Consider the following 21358-nt stretch of genomic DNA (forward strand, 5'->3'; position numbering starts at 1 on the left):
CTCCCCAGGGAGAGCCTGGGGTGGCAGATGAGCCACCAGGAAGAGGGTCACCAGGCATTAGGGCTGCTAGCTTTGAGAGGGCCCCCATTCCCTGGGAGCTGGGTTGGCACGGATGAGGCCCCAGGAGCAAGGGCCAGGAGAAGCTGGGACATATTAGTCCTGGGGATGGGAAAGGGGGGCCCCAGATGTGGAAAGAGCTGGCTAGTACTCATGCTGGCCCCAGCTCAGCAGAAGAGCCTCCCCTCGCCTTTGTGCATCTCTCGCTGGAGTGCAGCATCTCCCTTCCCCCCGCAGCGTGTCTGGCTGCTGCTCGCTCTAATTTCCTGTGCATTGTCCCCATCACCGTGCCACCACTCCCTGCACATCCCACCCCCCTCCGTGCACCACACTGCCAGGCTCCCTATGCCCCAGCGCCTGCGCCCTACCTCATTGCTCTGCAAATGTCCCTGCGAATGTTCTCATGCATCCCAGCTCGTTTCACTGATGCTCTGTGCCTCCCTCTGCAGCCCCTTGCAGAGAGCTGTGTCCCACCCCAAGATGTTTGCCCCTTATGCCCCCAATGTGAATGTAACCAGAGGGGTGGGAAGGAGGCATCTAGGCCAGCAAAGGGCCCGGGGACTGGTGCAAGGCTGTTTCTTATGGCCATGGCTGCTGTTATGCCAAGGTGCCTGCTGGCTGCTCTTCTCCCCCAAAGAAATATCCTAGGCTGCCAAGGTGGGAAAGGGAAAGGCACGGAATGGGAAAGGCACGGAGGAGCTCCAAAAGCAGGTATTGGGGAACACCTTGCAGTCCTATGAGTGGAAACCACTCCACTGGGTGCCAGTTGCAGTGGCTGGGGGGCTGCAGCGTGCAAGGCCCTCTCGGCACACGTGTGCTGCTGGCGCACAGCAGGCGTGCGCTCACGGGGTGCCGTGGGGTGAGCACATCCCTGCGGACGCGGCGTGTGCACCTGCATGCGCGCACAGCCCCGTGTGCCCAGCTGTGCCCATCATGCAAACGCCGATGCACACGCACGGCTGTGCAGCTGCACGTGCACACCGTGCTGGCACACCGCAGCCCTGCCTGCATGTGCATGTGCTCGTGGCCAGAGCCAAGCCTCGCTGTGCTGGCATGCTGGGTTTAGAGCCCCAGGGAGCCAGTGTGCCCAGTGCCATTCACAGTCTTGGCATGCTTGAGCTGGCTTCCTGCCGGCGTGTATGTTTTCTGTACCTGCCAGTCACGGGGAGGGCATTGGGAGCCAGCTTGCAGTTTGTACAAATAATTATCCGGGTGGTAACCAAACCTGGGATGAGCAAGCAACTCAGCAGCAGGGATGCTCGCCCTGAGCACACATGCACTCATGCAAGGTGGCAGCCAGGCACTGGGGCTGTGGACACTGGCAGGCAGAGCATATCTGCTGCGCTGGAGTGCACGGGTGCGCACCAGCACGGCATTGCACATGAGTGGCGGTCACACTGACATCACAGTCTGGTGGGTTTGCTTGGCATCGTGGCTCACCATGACAAATGCAGAGAGCAGGTGTGGTTCCTGCCCCACGGCAGTGCCCTATAGCAGGTTCCCTGGGCCTGGATACCAACATTCTGGCTGTGAGGACCCTGCAGCCAGCAGCCATGCAGCAAGCCCGGTGCTCAGCCAGGCACCCTGCAAGAGGAAGTCATCAGAAATGAAATAAAGGGATATTTGATGGCTGTATGGAAGCACCTTTGTGCGAAACAATCACTGGTACTGGAGAGCTCTCAAATCTAGCAGGGAGAGATGAACCAGGAGCAACAGGCAGAAGCTATAGCCAGACATGTTCAATGAGAAATAAGGGCTTTAGCAGAGGAGGTGATTAGCCACTTGAAGCAGCCCGAGTGGCATGAGTTTCTGTAGTTCCTGCTGTCTTCCAACATATCTCTCCTGCTGTCTCTCACAGTGGCCACAGCCTCAGACTCTGTGCTGGGGCACCTGTGAATGTGCTACACTGGGGTGATCTGGTAGCCTTGTCAATGCTGTCCCAGTCCCTTCCACAGCGACTTTGTGCTGCCAGACACATACAGAGAGCTCTGTGCTCAGGCTTGCATAAATGCGATCCTGCCTTAGGCATCCACTGGCTACAAGATTTTGGGCAAGTCAGTGCCTTGCATGACATAAGGTGGAGCCTTTCTTGGAGTTCGGACTGGCTGCCAGGGCACAGCCACTCCAGGGTCCCTGCAGAGAGAGGTGGTGACTGTGCAGGGTGATGACACAGGCAGGTGCTGACCCTTCGGGGTGTGGCTTAGATTCATAGAACAATAGATTGGTTTGGGATGGAAGGGATCTTAAAAATCATCTCGTTCCAATCCCCCTGCCATGGGCAGGGATGTTGCCTACTAGATCAGGTCACCCAGGGCTCCATCCAGCCTGGCCTTGAACACTTGGAGGGATGGGGCACCCAAAACTTCTCTGATCAACCTGTTCCTGTGTCTCACCGTTGTCACTGTAATTTCCTTCTAACATCTAACCTAGATCTCCTCTCTTTTAGTTTAAAACCGTTCTCCCTTGCCCTTCCAAGGAAATAGTGTTGCACCAGCTCCGTTCTCTTTCCTCCTCCTGTGCCCGAGCCTCGCCGCCCCCAGGCCGGGTCAGCCCCCTGGCTCTGCTCGGTCCATCACACCAGCTGCCCTTGCAGGAGTTGGGGAGCCGTGCCCAGCCATGCCCCGACTGCTCCCCACCCAGCACCCCCGGAGCGACTGCAGCGAGCCGGGACACACTGCCCGCCGTGGCCACGCAGCTCTCTCGGCCGTGGCTCCGGCCTCCCGGGACGCGTACTCCCCCTTCTCCCGGTGCCCGGGCGATGCTCCCGGTGCCACCCGGCAGCAGCGCGGGGCCGGACCCGGCGGCGGGCGGCCCCACCCCGCGCTCCCCATTGGCAGCGGCGCCCCCGCCCCGCTCGCCGCCGCCGCCGCCGCCCGTTCTTAAGGCGCGGCGCGGCCGGAGCGGCCCCGTCGGGAGCCGAAGCGGCGCAGCCGGAGGTGGGAGCGCGGCGAGCGGCGGTGCGGGATGCGCTCCCGCCGCCGTGGGGGCGCCGGGCGGCCCCCCTGGCCCGTGAGTAGCGGTGTGGTTTTGCTGCTCCGCGAAGTTTCCCGGGGACTCCGGGGCGGGGAGGGGCGGCTCTCAACTCCGGCACGGTCACCGGCCCGGGGAGAAGTTGGTGGAGGGCGGACTGGGACCGAGGGCACGTAGCCTGTCCCCGTGGCGTGGAGGGGATGCGGGGTAGTGAGAAGGGAGGGGGTGGGAAGAAGGATGGGATGGGTATGGAAGGATGCTGGGCTGGGAGGACCGTGCTCACGAGGCTGTACAGTGATGGGGGGTGTGTGCTGGGACTGGGGAGCCCTGGCAGGGGCAGCAGGACTGTGAGCAGCGAGGGATAGCCCCTCTTTGTAGCGGTACTTGTGTTTGGTCGTGGCTGAGCCCTGGAGGAGCGGGGGTCACTGGGGAAAGGGGTCCAGCCATGTGCCTGCCTGCGTGGGAAGGGGCTGGCTGTGTGCTGGTGGGCCTGAGCCCCTCAGGGACCTGGTGTCCCTTTGGGGTGAGCTCAGAGGCTAAGGTGACTGCTCATCTCCATACTGCATTAGCTGCTGCTGGCTGAGCCTCAGCCTGCCAGGTCCAGCACTGAGGAGTCCTGCATAGGAGGGACAGGCTCGCAGCAGTGAGCAGACGTAGCATCAGGACCCAGGCTCATGGGCTTTGGCTGGAGCAGAGGCACTGCAGGATCTGGGCTGGGATTGAGGAGCTGTGGAGGGGCACTGCTGGTACTCTGGGCAGCCGAGCTACTGTGGAAGAGGAGTCTGCTGGTTCTGTGGGACATCTCCTGCCTGTCCTCTGCCCTGGCAGGTACAGCTGTGGCACCCTTTGAATGCTAGGAATGAGAATATGATGTTACTGGGGCACGGGCAGCAGGGTGGTGTGAGGTGCTGTGATGTCACCATGTTGTCACCGCTTTGGGGTGCAGTGAGGCCCTCGCTGCATGATGTCAAGAAATGTCGTAGCGGTGCTGGAGGTGACCGTGGCCCAAACCAGGATGTTGCTGCAGTGATGGAGCATGACATCACTGGGGTGTGTGGTGTGGAGGACAGCAATGTCACGGTGACATGTGACATGGAGTGGCCACACAGGGACCTAACACCCACCTTCCCCATGATGTAGACTAGGGGCTGGGGATGTCCATGTGTGTACAATGAGGAGATCTGCGGACAGCATCTCCCCACTTGTGGTAAGAGGTCTGGGGCACAATCACCTGCCTGTCCCATGGTTCCCTTTCCAGTCCTGTTCCACCTTCCCCACTGGGCACTGTTAGTCGTAGCAATGCATGGGCTCAGATGAATCCTACACGCTGCATCTCTGCCATGGGGCCAGCACCCCCCGGGCTACCTGGCTGTACCCTGATGGGTGCCTGTGGCATCCTCCCAGTGCCTCTGCCCCTGCTTGGCACCTTGGCTTCGTGTCACTAGCGATACTGAGGGAGTGCCCTGGGGTGACCTTGCCACCAGATGCCACCACACAAGCCAGGATGTGACTCTGCTGGAACAAGATAAATTGAGGTCTGCCCTGCATATAGGCAGAGCCCCAAAGCCTCAAAGCTCAGGTGAAGCTTCATGCTGGGACTGTGGTTCTATCAAAAGCATTCTGGGAATGAAGAGGCCCTTCTGCATCTGGCATGCAGAGCCTGAGTCTCCCTCCCTTCCCAAAATGGCCTGGCTCTGGGCTGAATGTCCCTTCCTCATGGCACCAAGCACCGGATCCACTGGGAAAAGCCTTTTGTCTCCAATCAGGAACATTGTTTCCCACTGGAAAAGCTCCATCCAACTTGGAGGAATTTCAGCTGCAGCTGGATGAGGTTGTGGGGGGGGGGCACCTGAGTAACAGTCCAGGCTCTGAGGAGTGGGAGCCGGAATGGGGAAAGACAGGGAGTCTGGCCAATGGTCTAGGGACAGCCACCCATCATCTGGCTGTGGCTGGGAGTGAGGCAGCACTGCTCTGCAGGGCCAGGGGCTTATGTGGCAGCCCTGCACCCGTATGTCCACAATATCAGTGGCTCTCCCCCATGCTCGTTTTGGTAAACCTGGAGTGGGAGTGTAGTAAAGGCTCCCCCGCCTTCACTGTCTGGCACTGCAGTGTGACACCCAGGGGCTTTCCCATCCCTGAACAACCCAATGTACCCTGTCCCCATCACGTCTTGAATGGGACCCCTGCACCAGAGAAAGATCCAAGCTCCTGCCTCTCAAGAGCTGCTCCAGACATTATGGCAGGGTAATGGGCACAGTAAGAGAGATAGGAGCAGCACAGGGTAAAGCTGAGGATACACACACATCTACCCTTGAAGCTGTGCCCAGGGTAGAGATAGGGTTGAAGAGGAAAGGGGAGAAGACTGGTGCAATGGAATTCAGGGCTCTGAGTGGTGTGGGCAGTAGGGTTAAGGTTTCCTCTGCAGTTGGAGAGCATCCCCTTCCTGCCTAGCCATGTGGGCCTGGAATCTATTTAGTAATGGCAGGGGAATCCTGGCCCCTAGAGAGCCGTGGGACCATTCCCATCCCCCGGGGAGGCAGCAGCAGGCTGTTCTCCACAACCCAGTGGGTCTGCCAGGCTCTAAATCTTGGGCACCTTCCCGTCTTCAAGCTGAGCATATGTGGTACCACACATCTGCCACAGATTCCTTGGCTTGCTGTTGGAGTCCAACAGCACAGGGATCACCTGGCAGTGGGGTCATTAACTCCTGTACAGGGGAACTATTCCTGGTCAGGGAGGGCAGTCCTGCCCAGGAAGGTGGCACAGTCACATGAAGCAATGTCCCCTTGCAGGCCAGCTGCCCCAACCACCCCTCCAGTTTGAAAGAGTGGACTAGGCTGCTTTTTCTCCCAGCTGGAGCGCAGGCATGTGGGATCATGCCCGTAGCCTGGGGAACACACAGCTCTTTTCTGGGCTCTTCCCCTCTGGAGGCAACTGCCTGGCCTGGGATGAGGTGTTGCCCTCCTGAGTGCCTTGTTCATCACCTGTGCTACAGCCAGGTCAGAGCCAGTTCCAAAATCTCTGCAGCCTTGCCAGCAATGCTGGCAGACACTGTCCTCCGCAGTCCAGGTTAAATGAGCCTCTTCTCCCAGTCTTCTGTTCCTCCGAGCATCTTCTCATGCTGCATCCCTGTGCAGAAGCCTTCCCTGGCCAGGCTGGAAAGGAGATCATCCTGCAGAGACGCTGGGAGGAACAGTTCCGAAGGATGGAGGAACCGAGGCGCATGGGAGTAACCTGACAAACTATCCTTGTGTTCTCCCTGTGAACTTCCCCAGCTCTGAAAGACCAATGAGACAGAAGACAAACTCCTCAGGCCAGTGAATGTCTTCTTCCTCTGACCCTGCCAAGGGATCAGTGATTGACATTTTAGCTTACCAGGACCTTGAATGTCAGTGGCACCTTAGAGCAGAGCAAGCTGGGCCTGAGCCCAGCTTTGTCAGCACCCCACAGCCCTCCTGCTGCCTCTCCAGTCCCTCTAATAGGATGGGCTCCCAAGGCTGGGCTGCTGCTCAGCCCCAGCTCACTGGAGTATGATCTTGTCCCAAGGGTGAACAACATCCAGGACATGATGGGGATGCCAGAGTGACAGTGCCCAAAGGTCAAAAGACAGGGAGTGTGATGCAGGCTGGGGTGCTGTGGCAAGAGGTGAAAAGAGAGTGTCTCTCATGCAAGGACAGTGGGGCTGCTTGGGCATCATGGAGCGGAGTCTCCTCCTGGAGCTGATGGGTTGTAGGTCTCTCCCAGGTGTCCAGGATGCTGGCGTTGTGCCTGCTGTCCCTGGCCTGGCTCAGCGAGGGCTCCCAGCGCAGCGAGCCCATGTTTGCAGCTGTCACCCACCGCCTTCTCCCGCCTGACTACGACAGCAATCCCACACAGCTCAACTATGGCGTGGCTGTCACCGACCTGGATGCCGATGGTGACTTCGAGATTGTGGTGGCAGGGTGAGTGGTGCACCTAATGCCTCAGTGACAGCAGGACTCGTGGCCCTGCAAGGACAGGAATTCCTCCCTCCTCTGTGGTCTTGTGGCCAGCTGGGAGAGTTTGTGTACAAAGATGGGTGGGTTGGGGTCTGCGTGCACCCACCAGTGACTGTGTGTGTGTATGTGTGCACCCACACAGGGTGTTGATGCCTGCTAAGTGCCTGTGTAGGACCACGTGAGGGCCCCCATTGCTCCCTTCTCTGTGGGATGGTGGCAGCTGCCCAGCAGCCAGAGTCCACCCTGCAGTGCACAGCCAGCATGTCCCCAAGCCATCTCAGCTCCGCTGACAGGACTCAGCTCTCTCCGGAGATTCAGTTAATTGGCTGGAGGTTTTTTATAGTCCTTTATTGGAGTGATAGCTGGGAAGGGCTGGCAGGAGCTGGGGAGGCAGGGAGCCGTGTGCTGTGCAGCCAGTGCCCAAGTGGGGCTGGACACAGAGCAGCTGCTGCCAGCAGGTCCAGTCCTGGTCAGGAAAAGCAGGGACCATGGTGTAGGCTCTGTGTGTGTCTGCTGGCACTGCTGTGAGCTGCTACTGCAGGGTAGCTGTGTACACACCACTATCCTCACTCCCTAAAAAGGCTTGCACACATAGGTATGCCCACCTGGAGAGTATTCTTTACTGTCACAGATCCCATCCATCTGGATGGAGGTACTACGGTGGCAGGCAGTCTGTCTGGCCCTGCTGCTGCTCTGAAAATCACCAAGGCAGGAAAACATGGGCAGCACTGGGAACCCTGGAGGGGTCTGGGCCACCACTCCCTGCTGTGCTGAGTCAAGAAGGCAGCTGGAGTTTTGTAAGCAGTCATGGTGCCCATTGTATAACTTGTTTACTGGTGCATTGGGCAGGAGCAGGCAAGAAGCCAGTGGGATGCACCGTGCTGAGAGGATTATTCTTGTGGGCTGGTTTCCTTGCCCTGGGAAAACTCTGCAAGCAGGGACCTGCACCCCATCCTGTACTGCTATCTGCCTGGCCCCCACTGCTTCCCTGGTTTTCCCAGACATGGGGTGCCTGACAGGATCCTTGGCCTCCATGAACCATGCAGGTCTCTGCAGTGCCCATCATGAGGAAAAACCAGTATCACACCTCATTAGGTGATGAGGGATGAGACAGGGGCTTTCATCCCATCCCCAAGCCTTGGGAAGCCAATACCCCTGCTTACACTCACAGGTACAATGGCCCCAACCTGGTGCTCAAGTATGACAAGGCACAGGGGCGGCTGGTGAATGTGGCAGAGGATGAGAGGGGCTCCCCGTACTACGCACTGCGGGACCGGCAGGGCAACGCCATCGGTGTGACAGCCTGTGACATCGACGGCGATGGCCGTGAGGAGATCTACTTCCTCAACACCAACAACGCTTTCTCTGGTGAGCCAAGCTGGCCTGTGAGCCCCAGGCACGGGGGGAGCCCCCGGCATGGCTGCCTGCGACCTTCGGCGTGTGAGGGATGTGTGCGGGCTGGAGTTAATTTCTCAGTTGAGTGGCTCCATTGATTGATGGCAGCACGGGTGGGACACTGAGCCCAGCCAGCCACCGAGTCAGCACTTCCAGCTGCCCATCGCCCTTTTCGTGGCACCCCAAGTGGGATGCAAGATTCCTTCCACCCCCTCGAGTGTCCTGTCACAGGGACCCTGCACTGTAAATCCCAGCTGTGCCCTGCAGCAGTTGTGCCCTTCAGTCTCATGGCTCTCCTCTGCCTGATGCACCAAGCCAAGTCTAATCCTGCCCTTCTAGTGCTATCCCTGCTCCTGGTTTGCCTGTCGTGGGAACAAGACTTACATGCTCCAGGCTGGCACTGGGAATCCCCAGAACTCCCTGGCTTGGTGCTCCAGCCCAGCTCTGCCCTGTGTCCCTGACCTCCAGGCAGCAGATCTGTCTTCCCAGTGCTCCTAATTACCCGGGCTGGCAGTGGCTGCTGGCACACCTGTCCCTAAATCAGGCTCTGCCATTGGTGCTGTCACAAGCAGTGTAGCTCGCTGACTGTGCCTGCCACTGAATCGATTTCTTCTTTTTTTTTTTTCTTTTTCTTTTATTTTTTTTTTACACCTTCCTGAGGATGATCTACACGGCTGTGCACCATTGGAACATATTTTAGCTTAATGAGTTGATTCTTCTGTGTGTCTCCCAGTGGCCCTTAAGGGTCATAGGGCTCTTGCAGCAGCCCAGCCCTATGGCACTGTAGGGGCCTGCAGGGACAGCAGATATTTGGGATGCTCTGGAAAAAGGGTACCTTTTCCACAACCGCCCTCGTTGCCAAGCACCCTCCTCAGGAGGAGGCGGGGTGCTGGAGCCCACTGACCTGTGCTCCCTTCCCCAGGCATGGCCACCTACACAGACAAGCTCTTCAAGCTCCGCAATGGGCGCTGGGAGGACATCTTGAGTGACGAGGTGAACCGGGACGTGGCCAGCCGCTTTGCCGGGCGTTCCGTTGCCTGCGTGGACCGGACGGTGAGCAGGCAGGGTTCTGCAGACAGGAGCATCTCTGCCCCCTTTCCACTCCCAGTGCCCCTCCAGTGGAGTCCTGGAGACCCGTTTTCCTTGCCCATCCCATCCCCTGCTTGGGCCAAGGGTGCCCCTCAGCTGCCTGTGTACTGTCAGGGCTAGCAATGCTCCCAGCTGTAGAGACTGTGGATGCTTGTCCACACGGTTGCCACCAGCTGATAAACGTGCCTGTCGAGGTGATTTATGTTCCTGTCACCTGCTCTTTCTTCGTCCTCCTCCTCCAGCAGTTTGTTTCCAAATGATTATCGCTAAATCAGGGTGCAGGAACTGCACGGGACAAAGAGGGCGGTGGAAATGGGGAGGACCTGGCACACTGGGGATGCTGGGAGGGGGAAAACGTGCCCCGTGCCAGCACTGTGACCAGAGAGCTCCTGGAGGCAATGGAGCACATCCCTATTCCTGGGATGCTTTTTGCCGTGGGCTTTGCAGAGCTCTTGCTCAGTGCACAGTAGCAGTGCCTGCTCCCACGGAGCAGTAAGAGCATTCACAGCAGGCATCCTGTGGTCCCCGTGGAGATGAGTTATGGGTGGGTGGGTGCTGAGGCGGTGCTGCCGGCTGCAGGGTTCCGGCAGGTATTCCATCTACATCGCCAACTATGCCAGCGGCAACGTGGGCCCCCATGCCCTGATTGAGATGGATGTGGCTGCCAGTGACCCTGCCCGTGGTGTCGTGGTGCTGGTGGATGTGGCCGCCCAGGCTGGCGTCAGCAAGTACACAGGTACACCCGGCTGCTGTGGCCCTGCGGAGGGGACGGGGCGCTGCGGGGCATGGCGAACGTGAGACTTCGCTGTGGCAGGGCAGTGCAGCCGCAGGTCCGTACCACGCGTTGGGCTGCCTGACTGCCCCATCTAGTGGCAGCCCCACGGCCCTTGGAAGAGAGCAGGACCGTGGGATGCGCGCCTGGCAGGACCCCTGTGCCCACCGTCACTGAGGCTAATCCCTCCAGAGCTCACAGCATCCACAGGGCAGGCAGCGGGGTTCGGAAACGTAGGCGTCGGGGGGAACAAGCCCGCCTGAGCCCCTGCTGCCCCACCACCGTGGGGACTGCTGCGTGCCCCAGCGGTAAATTGTCACTAATTAGGAGTGTTGTCACCATGGCGATGGCAGTGATTAGGGTTGGGAGTGACACAAGCGACTGCCAGGCGCAATTAGCTCCTGATTAGAGGGATTGGAGGTGGGCAAGAATGGGACACTGGTGGGGGGTGCTTGGGAGAACCGTGTGGGCAAGACTGAGGGAACACGGGGAGCACAAACTCGCGAGGAGCAGCTGTCCCCTCACCCGGGCTACTGTCCGCAGGGGGCCGTGGGGTGGCCGTGGGCCCCATCTTGAGTGACAGTGCCTCTGACATATTCTGCGGTAATGAGAACAGCCCAAATTTCCTCTTCCACAACCGGGGAGACGGGACGTACAGGGACGTGGCAGCTGCTGTGGGTGAGTAAGGGAAGCTGGGGGGAACACACAGACGCTGACGACCTCAGGGCAGGGGTGGCTCTGCCTGTCCCTGTCTGCACTGGATGAGTGCGGGGTGGGAGGACGGGGACACACAGCTCTAGGGACCCAGAGCCCCACTGACCACTGTGCAGTGGCTGAGATGCATCGGGACATCTATCGGCACAGGGATGTAACCCTGCGCGTGGAGGACCTGTCTGGGAACGATGGAGCACATCCTAGGAGATGTGCTGGGGACAAGGAGGCAGGGAAGGGTTCCCGTCTCCCCCTGTGCCCTTGCGGTTCCCCAGGGCTGGATGACCCCTACCAGCACGGACGCGGTGTGGCGCTGGCTGACTTCAACCGCGACGGGCGAGTGGACATCGTCTATGGCAACTGGAACGGGCCGCACCGCCTCTACCTGCAGAGCGGAGCTCCTGGGCGTGTGCGATTCCGGGTGAGGGCTGGCAGCCCCCCGCACTGATGGCTCTGCCACAGGGGCTGGCTTCACTCTGAATTCTCTTTGAGCCAGCGAGGAGGGGACCAGAGGCATCAAAGCAGGACCCAGGTGTCCTGCTTCCTGTGCCTATTGCCAGGCTATGCCCATGCAGGACATCGCCACCCCCAAGTTCTCCATGCCGTCCCCCGTCCGCACCGTCATCGCAGCCGACTTCGACAACGACCAGGAGCTGGAGGTTTTCTTCAACAACATCGCTTACCGCGGTTCCTCCGCCAATCGCCTCTTCCGGTAGGAGCCCGGCGGGGCCGGGAGCCTGCACCCTGCTCTGGGAGTCGAGCAGCCCTCACAGCACAGCCAGGCTCACAGGGCTCCTCTCCAGCAGTGCCACGGCTCGGGCTCAGCTCATAAAAGGCATCGTGACTGAGCCCTTCCTGGCATCATTACCAGTCACTGTGATCGTGCCTGCAGCAGCCCCTGGGGTCCCCAGCACCACTGATTAGCAGCCGTGTGGAAGCTTGTTCATGGCTCCTGTTAATTGTGGGGGTCAATTCCTCATTACTTCTGTGTAGCACCTCCTTGCCTAGTGTGTAGGGCGGTGGGAACTGGCTGTCTATCCAGTGCTTGCTCCCGTGGGTGGGTAGAGGACAAGGGTTTTGCAATGAGCCCTTTGGAGACCTTTCCAGGTTCCAGAGGGATGCAACAGATGATGCTGCTACTCTGCAGTTCAGACCCAGAAGCTTTTATGAAACTCCTGTTACCCCTTCATGGAGTGGGGACATGCCAACAGGCAGGGGATAGTCACATCCCTCATCCACACCCTATATCCACCAGGGCTGTCACCCCTACCATGATTCTGCAGGAGGGGACAGACATGCCCAGGAAGGTTCTGAGGACTGCAGGAGCTGGTATTAATACCCTGTGTGTGTCCTCGGCAGGCTCATCCGCAGAGAACACTCAGACCCCATTGTGGAAGAGCTGAATCCAGGGGATGCACTGGAGCCCGAGGGACGGGGCACAGGTGGGTCCACCCCACTCTGGCACAACACTGCCTGGCACTTTCTATAGCTGAGGATGCTGCATGCCTGGCTGAGTTATCTGCCTGCTCCCCACCAGGCTGGGGCTCCCATCGCCCAGGACTGTCCCCATGCTTTCTCCCTCCACCCATACCCAGCCAATGGTGCTATCTCCAGTACCCCTGAGGTGCTCTTGAAGGACCCTTTCCTGGGTGTTCACTGCTAAAAGCCAATCTCTGCATCTGGGAGGAGGTCAGGTAGCTCCCTGTGACGCACAGCCCTCCAGGCACTGCCTGTCCCCTCCACTGCCCCGGTTGTCAACGCACCGGATTACAGAATGCCAACCACACTCCTGCATTATTGTCACCCCATCTTCCCTTTTGTCTCTGTGTGGCCGGGAGTGCTGCTGCTGCCAGTGGAAAGCCACAGCAGAAGCAAAGTCTAGTGCTGCAGACATAGGGCCAGGCCTCAGGCACAACATGATTCTGTCCTTGCAGGAGGTGCAGTGACAGATTTTGATGGTGATGGGATGCTGGACCTCATCCTATCCCATGGCGAGTCCATGGCACAGCCAATCTCCATCTTCAAGGGCACCCAGGTGAGTCAGGAACTCCTCACATTGTACCTATCCCTTCTGTCCCTCCCAGCTCAGTCTCTCTGCTCCCTCCTCCTTTGCAGGGCACCAACAACAACTGGCTGCGTGTCATCCCCCGTACCCGCTTCGGGGCCTTTGCACGGGGGGCCAAGGTTGTGCTGTTCACCCGGCGCAGCGGGGCCCACCTGCGCATCATCGACGGTGGCTCCGGCTATCTCTGCGAGATGGAGCCTGTGGCACACTTCGGACTGGGTGAGCTAGGGGGTCAAGGGGCTGCCTCCATCCTCAGCCTTCCCTGGTATTCCCCAGGGCAGGGGCTGTGTCTGCTGCACCAGTGTCCTGCAGCACAGTAATTGTCCATGCCTGTCACCCCAAGTATGGTAGGGTCTGTGCAAGGCTGTGGGCAGGGTACCCACCCACTGCAGCTGTGCTGCAAGGGGCACCTGCGCCCTTCCCCATCCCCTGCCTGCTGCTTTGCCCAGGCAGTAGGGCTTTCCCTTCCCTTTAACTCTCTCCTGGTGCAGCATGTCCAGCAGCCAAGCCTGCAGGGGTGTCCCTGCCCCACTGCAAGGTCATCCCGTTGTCCCCATGTACGCCCCTCAGAGTACATCCATGTGCATGGGCTGTCAGTGTGGGCACCTGGAGCTGGGCTCAGGGAGCAAGGGAAGACTTTGCCCCTCCCATCCCTACCACCCCGCTGGCCTCCTTTCAGCCCCTGCCCACCCTGGAGACCCTCCCTTTGATGGGCTGCCCACCTGCAGGGCATGACAAAGCCAGCAGCCTGGAGGTGACTTGGCCAGATGGCCGTGTGGTGTCACGAGCTGTGGCGAGCAGTGAGACCAACTCTGTCCTGGAGATCCCCTACCCTCTGGATGTGGAGGAGCCACTCATGCCTGCCCCGCTGGAGGTGAGGGCCACGTGTGGGTGTAGGTTGTGAGACTCTGGGGACAGAAACAAGGGGTTCTGCTGGCTCAGTGGCTGCCCACGGCTGATTCCTCCCCCTTCCGGCGGTCTCTGCTTCTTCCCAAATGCAGTGCGGGCAGGGATTCTCCCAGCACGAGAATGGACGCTGTGTAGGTGAGTGGCTGCTGGAAGCACAGTTGTGCCTGTACCCAGGATGCTGTAGCACAGCCCCATGGGGGACACTCTGAGAGTGGGAGGTGGCTGCCTGCCACATGGCTCAGTGCCAGGTACAGCTGCCTGGCCTGGGAATGGGACAGCAGTACAGCTCCAGAGGGGCACCGTGGTGTCACAGGGAGCAACAAGAGAACTGTGCTGGGGCAGGAGGCATGGCTGGCATGTGGCAGGATTTGTGCTGCGGCCATGAGTGATGGTGGGGCAGCAGAGATGCAGCAGAGTGGCTGTGGCCATGCTGTGAGCCTCCTGGGCAGAGGTACAGCTTATGCATGGCTACCGCTGGGGCAACTATCCAGTGTGCTGGGGGAACTGGAGGAGCTGGCAGCCCCCAGCTCTCTGCCCAGACATCTCATACTGAGGACCCTCTTGCAGACACAAACGAGTGCACTGAGTTCCCCTTCATCTGTCCCCGGGACAAGCCCATGTGCATCAACACCTATGGCGGGTACCGCTGTCGCAGCAACAAGCGCTGCAGCCGGGGCTTTGAGCCAAACGAGGATGGCACAGCTTGCGTGGGTGAGTGATAGCTGGGACACCCTGACCCCATGCCAGCTGGCATCAGCCCCAAGCACCACCTTGGGATGCTGTCGCACCCTGACAAAGGCCAGGCCATAGCCTGCAACCTGTGGGATGGCATCCAGCCACCTCCACCCTGCTTCTGTGTCTGTCCGTGCCTCCCACTAAGCTGCTACTGACTCCCCTTCTCTTTCTCTTTTTCTCTCTTGTTCCTTCTCTCCTTCTCTGTGCAGCTCAAGTGGCCTTTTTTGGGGGATATCCCTCTGCTGGGAGCTGGCCTGGGCTCCCCCACAGTGCCCTCCTCCCTCTAGTCCTCGGACTCTGCCTTTGTCTCTATGCACTTTAACCCCTGCCCATAACATGCCAGAGCAGCCTTGGTGGAAGGATGGGCTGGCCTCTGCCTATCTCTCTTTTTCTGTCCATGTTGAACCACCCTGGAAGTACCGGCTGGGACATACTGGGGTGACCTGCAGTGGGATGGGCACAGACCTGGCTGTCCTGTGCACCAGCTCTGGGAAAGCAGCCCTGGGGCAGCCTGGCAGTGCCCCTTCCCTCCCACACCCCACTGCCCCAGTGCTATCCCTGCCATGCTGGCACCTCCCCGGTGGTCTCTTGCTCCGTCACCTCGATACCGTACCATGTGCCTGCTGGTTTGGCCTGCGACGTGTGTGCTTTGCCTGCCCCCTCTTCGGTGACGGGAACCACCTCCCCAGCCCTGCAGGGGCAGGATCCTCCTGGTCTGTTTTATAACGTATTGACCCTACTGTTTGGAGTTGGACCCTGCTTAGTCCCAACAGTCTTCCACCCTCTCTCCCAGAGAACCCCAAATAAACTATATCCCATCTATTAACCTAGTCTGCTGAGCTCGGCAGGGTAGGGCTGTGCTTGTGCTACTGCCCACCCTGCCCTGGGGCTGCACGGGGAGGGAACCCAGGAGGGGAAGCATTCCCAGCCTAACCCAGTTCTTCCCACCCCGGGGCTGGGAGTTGGCTGGAGGGTAATGGTGCCCCTGGCCCAGATCTGCACTGGGACCACAGCAAAATGTGCAGCTCTGAAGGGGCTGGGGTGCAGCAAGCAGCCCCAACAACAGGGCTGTGCTGCTTTTCCCCCCTGTATGCTAAAACCACACACTGCTCTCTTTACCCCTACCAGACATCGACGAGTGTGCTCAGGGCTTGCACAACTGCAGCCAGCTCTGCACCAACACCCCTGGGGCACACACCTGCCTCTGCCGCCCAGGCTTTCGTCCCCTTGATCCGGCTGCCAGCCGGTGCCTGGGTGAGTACTTGCAGTGCCCAGCCACCTGCCCCTGCCAGGCTGCCCTGGCAGCAGGCAGGATCAAGGTGCCCAGTTGTGCTCACAGCCCTAATGCTGGGGGACAGAATGGACAGATGGACAGACTGTGACTGTGCAGGAGTTGGTGGAGTAAGGACATCTGCCACCCAGCAACTTTGGCACCAAGCAATGGCAGGATTACTTGCCTTTGTGTCCCAGGTTCACCCAGCCCTGGAGCTGCCCCTCTCATGCCCCCTCCATCCCTTGCCCTGTTCATGCCAGACACTCCCTCTACCCTTGGCACAGCTCTGACTTTTTCCTCTTCTTTCCCAGACATAGATGAGTGCCAGGCACAGCCTGGCCCCTGCGACCATATCTGCCACAACAGCCCTGGCTCCTTCCACTGCCACTGTCACCACGGCTTCTCCCTGGGTGCTGGTGGACGCTGTCAGCACAATTAGCCTTCTCTGGCACAGCAAGGTGTTCCCTGCTACCCCCCAGCACTGTGCTGGTACCAACTGAATAAACCCTTTCCTGCACTGTATTCCTTGTGTGTCCCTCTCCCAGGGCCACATGATTTCTAGACAGATCTATCCCTACTCCCCTAGACTGCCTCCTCTTCCCCATCCCCTCCCTTCCCCCATGCTCATCCTTGTGGGGCTCTGTGCAACCCGGTGTGTGCCCTGACAGTGTTGTCCCACTCACCTCTCCAACACAAGAAGATGCAGGGTAGGCAGTAGGGGAAGAAGCATGGGGTTTATTGAGGAAGGTCTCCATGCAGGGGGCGTGCTCCAGCAGGAACTTTGAGGCCAGGGCCACCCCACAAACCCATCATGACTGAGCCAAAAGGAGTTCCACAGGGCAGAGCCCTCCCTCCAGGTCCCCAGGAGAGAAATGCCGACTTGGTTCAGCCCTGTACCCAGATAGGAATTCTTCTCCTCGGGGTGCTGGATGTCACAGGGACCCTCCTATTTCCCCCTAACTAACTCTGGACCATGAACCTCCACATCTTGCTGCCAAGCTCAGATGCCCCTCGAGGTCCCCTCTTAGAGGCCAGGCTGAGAACTGGGGTGCTGGTGGCAGATGCATGCAGGACACGTGGGCAGGGAGGGACTCATCGGTGTGAGAGGAAGGGTCCTTATGGAGCTGCTCCACTGGGCACCCTCCCAGCATTAGGGCAGGTCATGGGGCAGAGTAGGCAGAGAGCTGCTGGCAGCTGGGTACAGACAAACTCTGACAGGACTGGGCAGGGAGCCTGCTCACCCATGCCACAGCTCAGCCTCAACTGTGCCAGGCCATGAATGAGCCAGGGACCATGGCACAGGGGCAGCATCATGCCCACCACTGCACCTCTCTGGCCTGGACACTGGGCTGGAGAAATACCTGGGTCCAGCTGGGGATGGCAGCAGGTCATGCAGGGAGCAGAAGCAAGTGCCCAGTGTCATGGCAGTGAAGGATGCTGCTGGAGAGGATGAAGTGCCAGACGGGGAAGGGGGCAAGGAGAGCAGCAATGGGGCAGCAGATGGAGCAGAGCTGGGGTGAATGCACAGCCCATCATGCAGAAGCGGCAGCAGTGCATTGCCAGGCCCCCTGAACGGTGGACAAGCAGCAGCTGAACCCACACCACAGCACTAAGAGTAGGGTGCCCCAAGTGGGGGGTGCAGCAAGAACGGTCAGTGTCTGTGGGCGTGGGGTTAAGGGTAAGTGTTCGTCCCCTGCCAAGCGCTGCCTGAGGCTTTGCCAATCCCAGTGCTCCCCAGTGCGTGGCGACAGGGACACTGCCAGCTGGGACTGCCCGTAGCGGGGCAAGCTCCTTTCTCTTGCTGCAGGGACGGCAGCACCAAGCACATGGAGGGCTATAGGAGCCCCTTGGCAACAGTTCAGCTCAGTGGGAAGCACCTGGGATGCCCCAGCACCAGTCCCTGCCCACAGTGGGTCCAAGCAGGGGCAGACCCACTGCGGGGGACAAAGAGCAGATGGGGGTGGGCAGCCCCACTGCGTAGCCCCGGCCTCCCCCTCCTGCTCTCCCCGGGCTCAGAAGCGGGTGCTCTGGTAGTGCAACCTGCGGAGCTCGGAGAGGCCACTGTCCCGGCAGAACGAGTCCCTGCAGGGACCCCCTGCCAGTCACCGGCCCCCCGCGCCGCCCCCGCCGCCGCCGCTGCTGCTGCTGGAGCTGCCGCTGCTGGAGCTGCCGCTGCTGCACCGGTCCTCGTAGATGGAGATCTCGATCTGGGCCCTGCTAAGGATCATCGGTGATATGTGCCAGCTCGATTACCCTGCACCCACGCCCAGTCTCCCTTCACCCTTGCCATCCTCCAAGCACCCCACTGCCAAAAGGATACAACCCTCATGCCACGCTCCAGGGGGTCAGTGAGCAGCAGCCCCCGTGGAGCATAAATCTTCTCATTCTGGTCCTGGATGTACTTGGAGATCTTCTTCAGGACCTATCAGCACAGGGAGGGACACTCAGGGTCTGCCAACATTGCTGTCTACTCTGGCCTCCAGTCCCATGTTCCTTGTGACACCCCTGAGCCATCCCTGTGCCCATCCCTGAGCCCTCCCCTGCACCTCAGCACCTTCTCATAATGTGTCTCCATGCAGAGAAAGATGAAATAGGCAGTGGCACAGGCCAGGCACCCCTCGAGGTATGAGCTGCCCCCAATCTTCTCTGCCTCAGCGTAGAAGCCATTTAGAGTTTTCACAGTTTCCTCAAAAAGTTGCCGCTCAATCTAGGACAAAAACCAAGGTGAAAAGGAGTCTGGCCAGGGACTGGCTCCCTGCACCGTCTTGTCCCCATTCCTGAGGAGAGCACTTAACCCTCTCCTCCCTGCCCAGCTGATGCCTCAGCTTGCAGGACCCTGCCCACCTCCCACCCTGAGACCAAGACGTGCTGAGCCTGCAGCCTTCACCAGAGCCTCCCAGTCCCCAGGAGCACCAGAGCCCTTGCACACCAGCTAAGGCAGCTGTGATTTCATGCACCCAGCAGCACTGGCTGGCCCAGGGCCATACAACACCCCAGAAGTCCCCACACCTTTAGACCCTTCTTCTATCTGAGCCCCCATAGCACACTGACATAGGGCATCCCCCCACCCTGACAAGCTCTCAGACTCCCTACCCGGCTCTCCAGCTCAGGTGGAAACTTTGTCTGGAACTGGCATGTGGTCCCATCACTGTAATCCCGCTGCACAAAGACCTTGGTGGCCAGGGACGCGCTGCGCCGCAGCTCCTGCAGGCTGTGCACCTGGGGACAGAGGGTGAGACAGGGGGGCTGCAGCCAGGGATGCTGGGCATCCCTGCTGGAGGTTTGGAGGCCAGGGGAGCAGCGCCATTTCCCCAGTGTCAGGGGCTGCAGGCTCACACACACCAGGGCAAGGAGCACAGCTTGGTGCTGGAAGTGCGAGGTGAGGGGCGAGGGTAGGATGGCGGCAAGGGGAGGATGCTGTGGCAGCCGCCTGCTTAGAATGAGGATGAGTGCGTGTGCTCTCGTCCCGGGCTGGTGTGTGGTCTCACCCTCAGTGGTTCCTGCAATGCACGAGCGTTCATCGCCAGTGGGCCACGGCCCGAGAAGGGGACAGCGCCCTGTCCCCAGCTGTGCCCCAGAACACAGCCAACACAACAGCTCCCAGTCGAGAGGATGGGAGTGAGCCGAGCAGGAGCAGGCACTGGGCACTGGGCAACAGTGGCACAGTGGGTGGGCAGGCTGCAGTGGGGCATCTTCAGGAAAAGGACCGGCAGCCACGGCAGCCGGTGCTGAGCCCTGATTCCCCACAGGGTGTGAGAACTCGTGCCAACCCCCGAGCTCCAGGTTGTGAGGCAGCTTTGGTGGCTGGAGAAAAGGATGGAGGTGCCTGGTTGTGCCAACGGCAGGCATCAGGCCCCTCCCTGCGCTTCCCCTGGGTAACATGGGGCTATTGCCTGCTCTGTGCCCCACAGCCCGTCTGACGCTCACCCGCGTCCCACCCACGGCGTCTGGGAGAAGAACCCCCAGTCCCATAGCTCAACCCAGACACGCTCCAGCCTTCACCAAAGGCACCCTGCACCACCCTGCACCCCCACACCCCTTCAGGCACCTCACCGGCCTTTCTGTGCCCATGGAGTCCCCAACCCCACACTCCCCTCCCCACGGACCCCAGCCCCACGCTGTCCCCTCGCAGCAGCGCAGCCCCCGCGGCCGGACCCCGGTCCCTGCCGCGCCCAGCCGGGGCAGCGCAGGGCGGGGGAGCTCCGCCGCAGCCCGGCCCGGGGGTGCCGCCGCCGGGTGTCCCCGCCGTGCCACCGCGCACCCACCTCCGTGGCCATGGCGCGGCGGGCGCCGGGCCGGGCTGTGCCGCTCCGGGGGGACCGGACCGGACCGGCTCCCTGTGCGGAGCCGCGCGGGGCCGGGCGCTGTCCGCGGTGCTGCCGAGCCGAGAGGCGGAGGCGGGCCCGGCCGCCCCGTGTGCGCAGCCGCCCGGTCCGCCGCGGCCCGCCCCGAGGCACCGGGGATGGGCGCTTGCCGCTACCGGCACGGAGCCCCTGGAAGACGCGGCCCCGGTGCTGCGGACGGAGTAACCGGCTGCCCTGGGGCTGGCCCCGGAGAGGGGCTGCGAGGGAGGGATGCTGCCGTGCGTCCCGGGGGTCTGACACGGCGAGTGCCGGAGCCCGGATCTCTTTGGGATGCGGCTGTAGGTCCCTGGGGGGAAACCTGGCTGCCCAGGGGGAGCTGCCGGAGGTAGCAGAGGGTATGAGCGGCCGTGAGGCTGGCCCAGCAGGGATTTGGAGAGTCGACCGTGGGACTGGCAGACCGCCGTGCCAAGGGGCCTCATCTGAAGCTGTTTGTTTGCGAAGGAGTTGCAGCTGAGCAGAGCGCGGGCAGACATCAAAGAGCAGAGCTACCGAATTCCCTGTTATCTCTGCCCATTGACAGCTCAATTGGAGCCGGAGAAATGCCAAACGGGGGGAACAGAGGCTCTCCCGAGAGGCGAAGAAGGGGGGCTCCCAGCCGGGGCTGTAGTGGGGAGAGGGATGCAGTAGCTGGGCACAGGGCCCTGAGCAGGCAGGAGAGCAGCCAGCCTTTCCCTCAGCCCCTGGGCAATGCTGGGGGCAGTGCAGGGTCCTGCTGGAACGTCTGCTCTGGCAGCGAACATGGCTAACACAGCTAATACACAGCTAACACACGGATAACACACAGATAACACACAGATAACACACAGATAACACACAGATAACACAGCTAATACACAGCTAACACACAGCTAACACACAGCTAACACACACAAACACACAGATAACATACAGATAACACACACAGCTAACACACAGCTAACACAGCAAACATGGCATGGCCAGCTGCCTGCAGCACAGGGGTAGCTATGACTGACTCCTGCTCCCTGCTCTGAGCACCAGCCCAGGCTTTGGGCAGGGCAAATAGAGGCAGGACCTTGGGAT

General features: G+C 60.3%; 2 protein-coding genes across 5 annotated transcripts; one reads left to right on the forward strand and one right to left on the reverse strand.

The window, feature by feature from the left end:
• The first annotated feature begins 2990 nt into the window (after nucleotides 1-2990).
• CRTAC1 (cartilage acidic protein 1) lies at nucleotides 2991-16475 on the forward strand. 3 transcript variants are annotated; one of them, XM_014885916.2, is made up of 16 exons: nucleotides 2991-3066; nucleotides 6772-6968; nucleotides 8176-8372; nucleotides 9322-9452; nucleotides 10068-10224; nucleotides 10804-10938; nucleotides 11247-11392; nucleotides 11547-11683; nucleotides 12331-12413; nucleotides 12906-13006; nucleotides 13087-13255; nucleotides 13765-13910; nucleotides 14038-14080; nucleotides 14513-14656; nucleotides 15809-15934; nucleotides 16265-16475. In XM_014885916.2, the coding sequence occupies exons 1-16, from the start codon at nucleotides 3022-3024 to the stop codon at nucleotides 16390-16392; spliced, it is 2085 nt and encodes a 694-aa protein (XP_014741402.1). In that variant the 5' UTR covers nucleotides 2991-3021; the 3' UTR covers nucleotides 16393-16475. The 3 variants fall into 3 exon arrangements, with proteins under 3 accessions (XP_014741402.1, XP_088025329.1, XP_088025330.1); XM_088169203.1 differs by lacking the exons at nucleotides 15809-15934; nucleotides 16265-16475 and adding an exon at nucleotides 14890-15506; XM_088169204.1 differs by lacking the exons at nucleotides 2991-3066; nucleotides 15809-15934; nucleotides 16265-16475 and adding exons at nucleotides 3597-3855; nucleotides 14890-15506.
• Nucleotides 16476-16668: 193 nt separating this feature from the next.
• On the reverse strand, nucleotides 16669-20361 carry GOLGA7B (golgin A7 family member B). Of its 2 annotated transcripts, none has more exons than XM_014886004.2 (5): nucleotides 20219-20361; nucleotides 19047-19172; nucleotides 18508-18660; nucleotides 18274-18375; nucleotides 16669-18160 (listed from the first exon to the last, which is right to left on the reverse strand). In XM_014886004.2, exons 1-5 carry the CDS (start codon nucleotides 20228-20230, stop codon nucleotides 18056-18058), a joined length of 498 nt encoding a protein of 165 aa, XP_014741490.1. In that variant the 5' UTR covers nucleotides 20231-20361; the 3' UTR covers nucleotides 16669-18055. The 2 variants fall into 2 exon arrangements, with proteins under 2 accessions (XP_014741490.1, XP_088025331.1); XM_088169205.1 differs by lacking the exon at nucleotides 20219-20361 and adding an exon at nucleotides 19296-19891.
• Between the last annotated feature and the right edge of the window lie 997 nt (nucleotides 20362-21358).

The sequence above is a fragment of the Sturnus vulgaris genome, chromosome 8 (assembly GCF_052056855.1).
Source record: "Sturnus vulgaris isolate bStuVul1 chromosome 8, bStuVul1.hap1, whole genome shotgun sequence".
Lineage (NCBI taxonomy): Eukaryota > Metazoa > Chordata > Aves > Passeriformes > Sturnidae > Sturnus > Sturnus vulgaris.

What these genes read in the sequence shown, in the direction of transcription:
- CRTAC1 (XM_014885916.2), top strand. Translation starts at nt 3,022, where the DNA reads ATGCGCTCCCGCCGCCGTGGGGGCGCCGGGCGGCCCCCCTGGCCC. An exon ending in CTGGGCGTGTGCGATTCCGG is followed by an intron (nt 11,393 to 11,546) that starts GTGAGGGCTGGC and finishes ATGCCCATGCAG; the next exon opens with GACATCGCCACCCCCAAGTT. An exon ending in GGCTGCCAGCCGGTGCCTGG is followed by an intron (nt 15,935 to 16,264) that starts GTGAGTACTTGC and finishes CTTCTTTCCCAG; the next exon opens with ACATAGATGAGTGCCAGGCA.
- GOLGA7B (XM_088169205.1), bottom strand. Translation starts at nt 19,835, where the DNA reads ATGTTACCCAGGGGAAGCGCAGGGAGGGGCCTGATGCCTGCCGTTGGC. An exon ending in AAGCTGTGCTCCTTGCCCTG is followed by an intron (nt 19,173 to 19,295) that starts GTGTGTGTGAGC and finishes CTCTGTCCCCAG; the next exon opens with GTGCACAGCCTGCAGGAGCT. An exon ending in CACCTGAGCTGGAGAGCCGG is followed by an intron (nt 18,661 to 19,046) that starts GTAGGGAGTCTG and finishes TTTTTGTCCTAG; the next exon opens with ATTGAGCGGCAACTTTTTGA.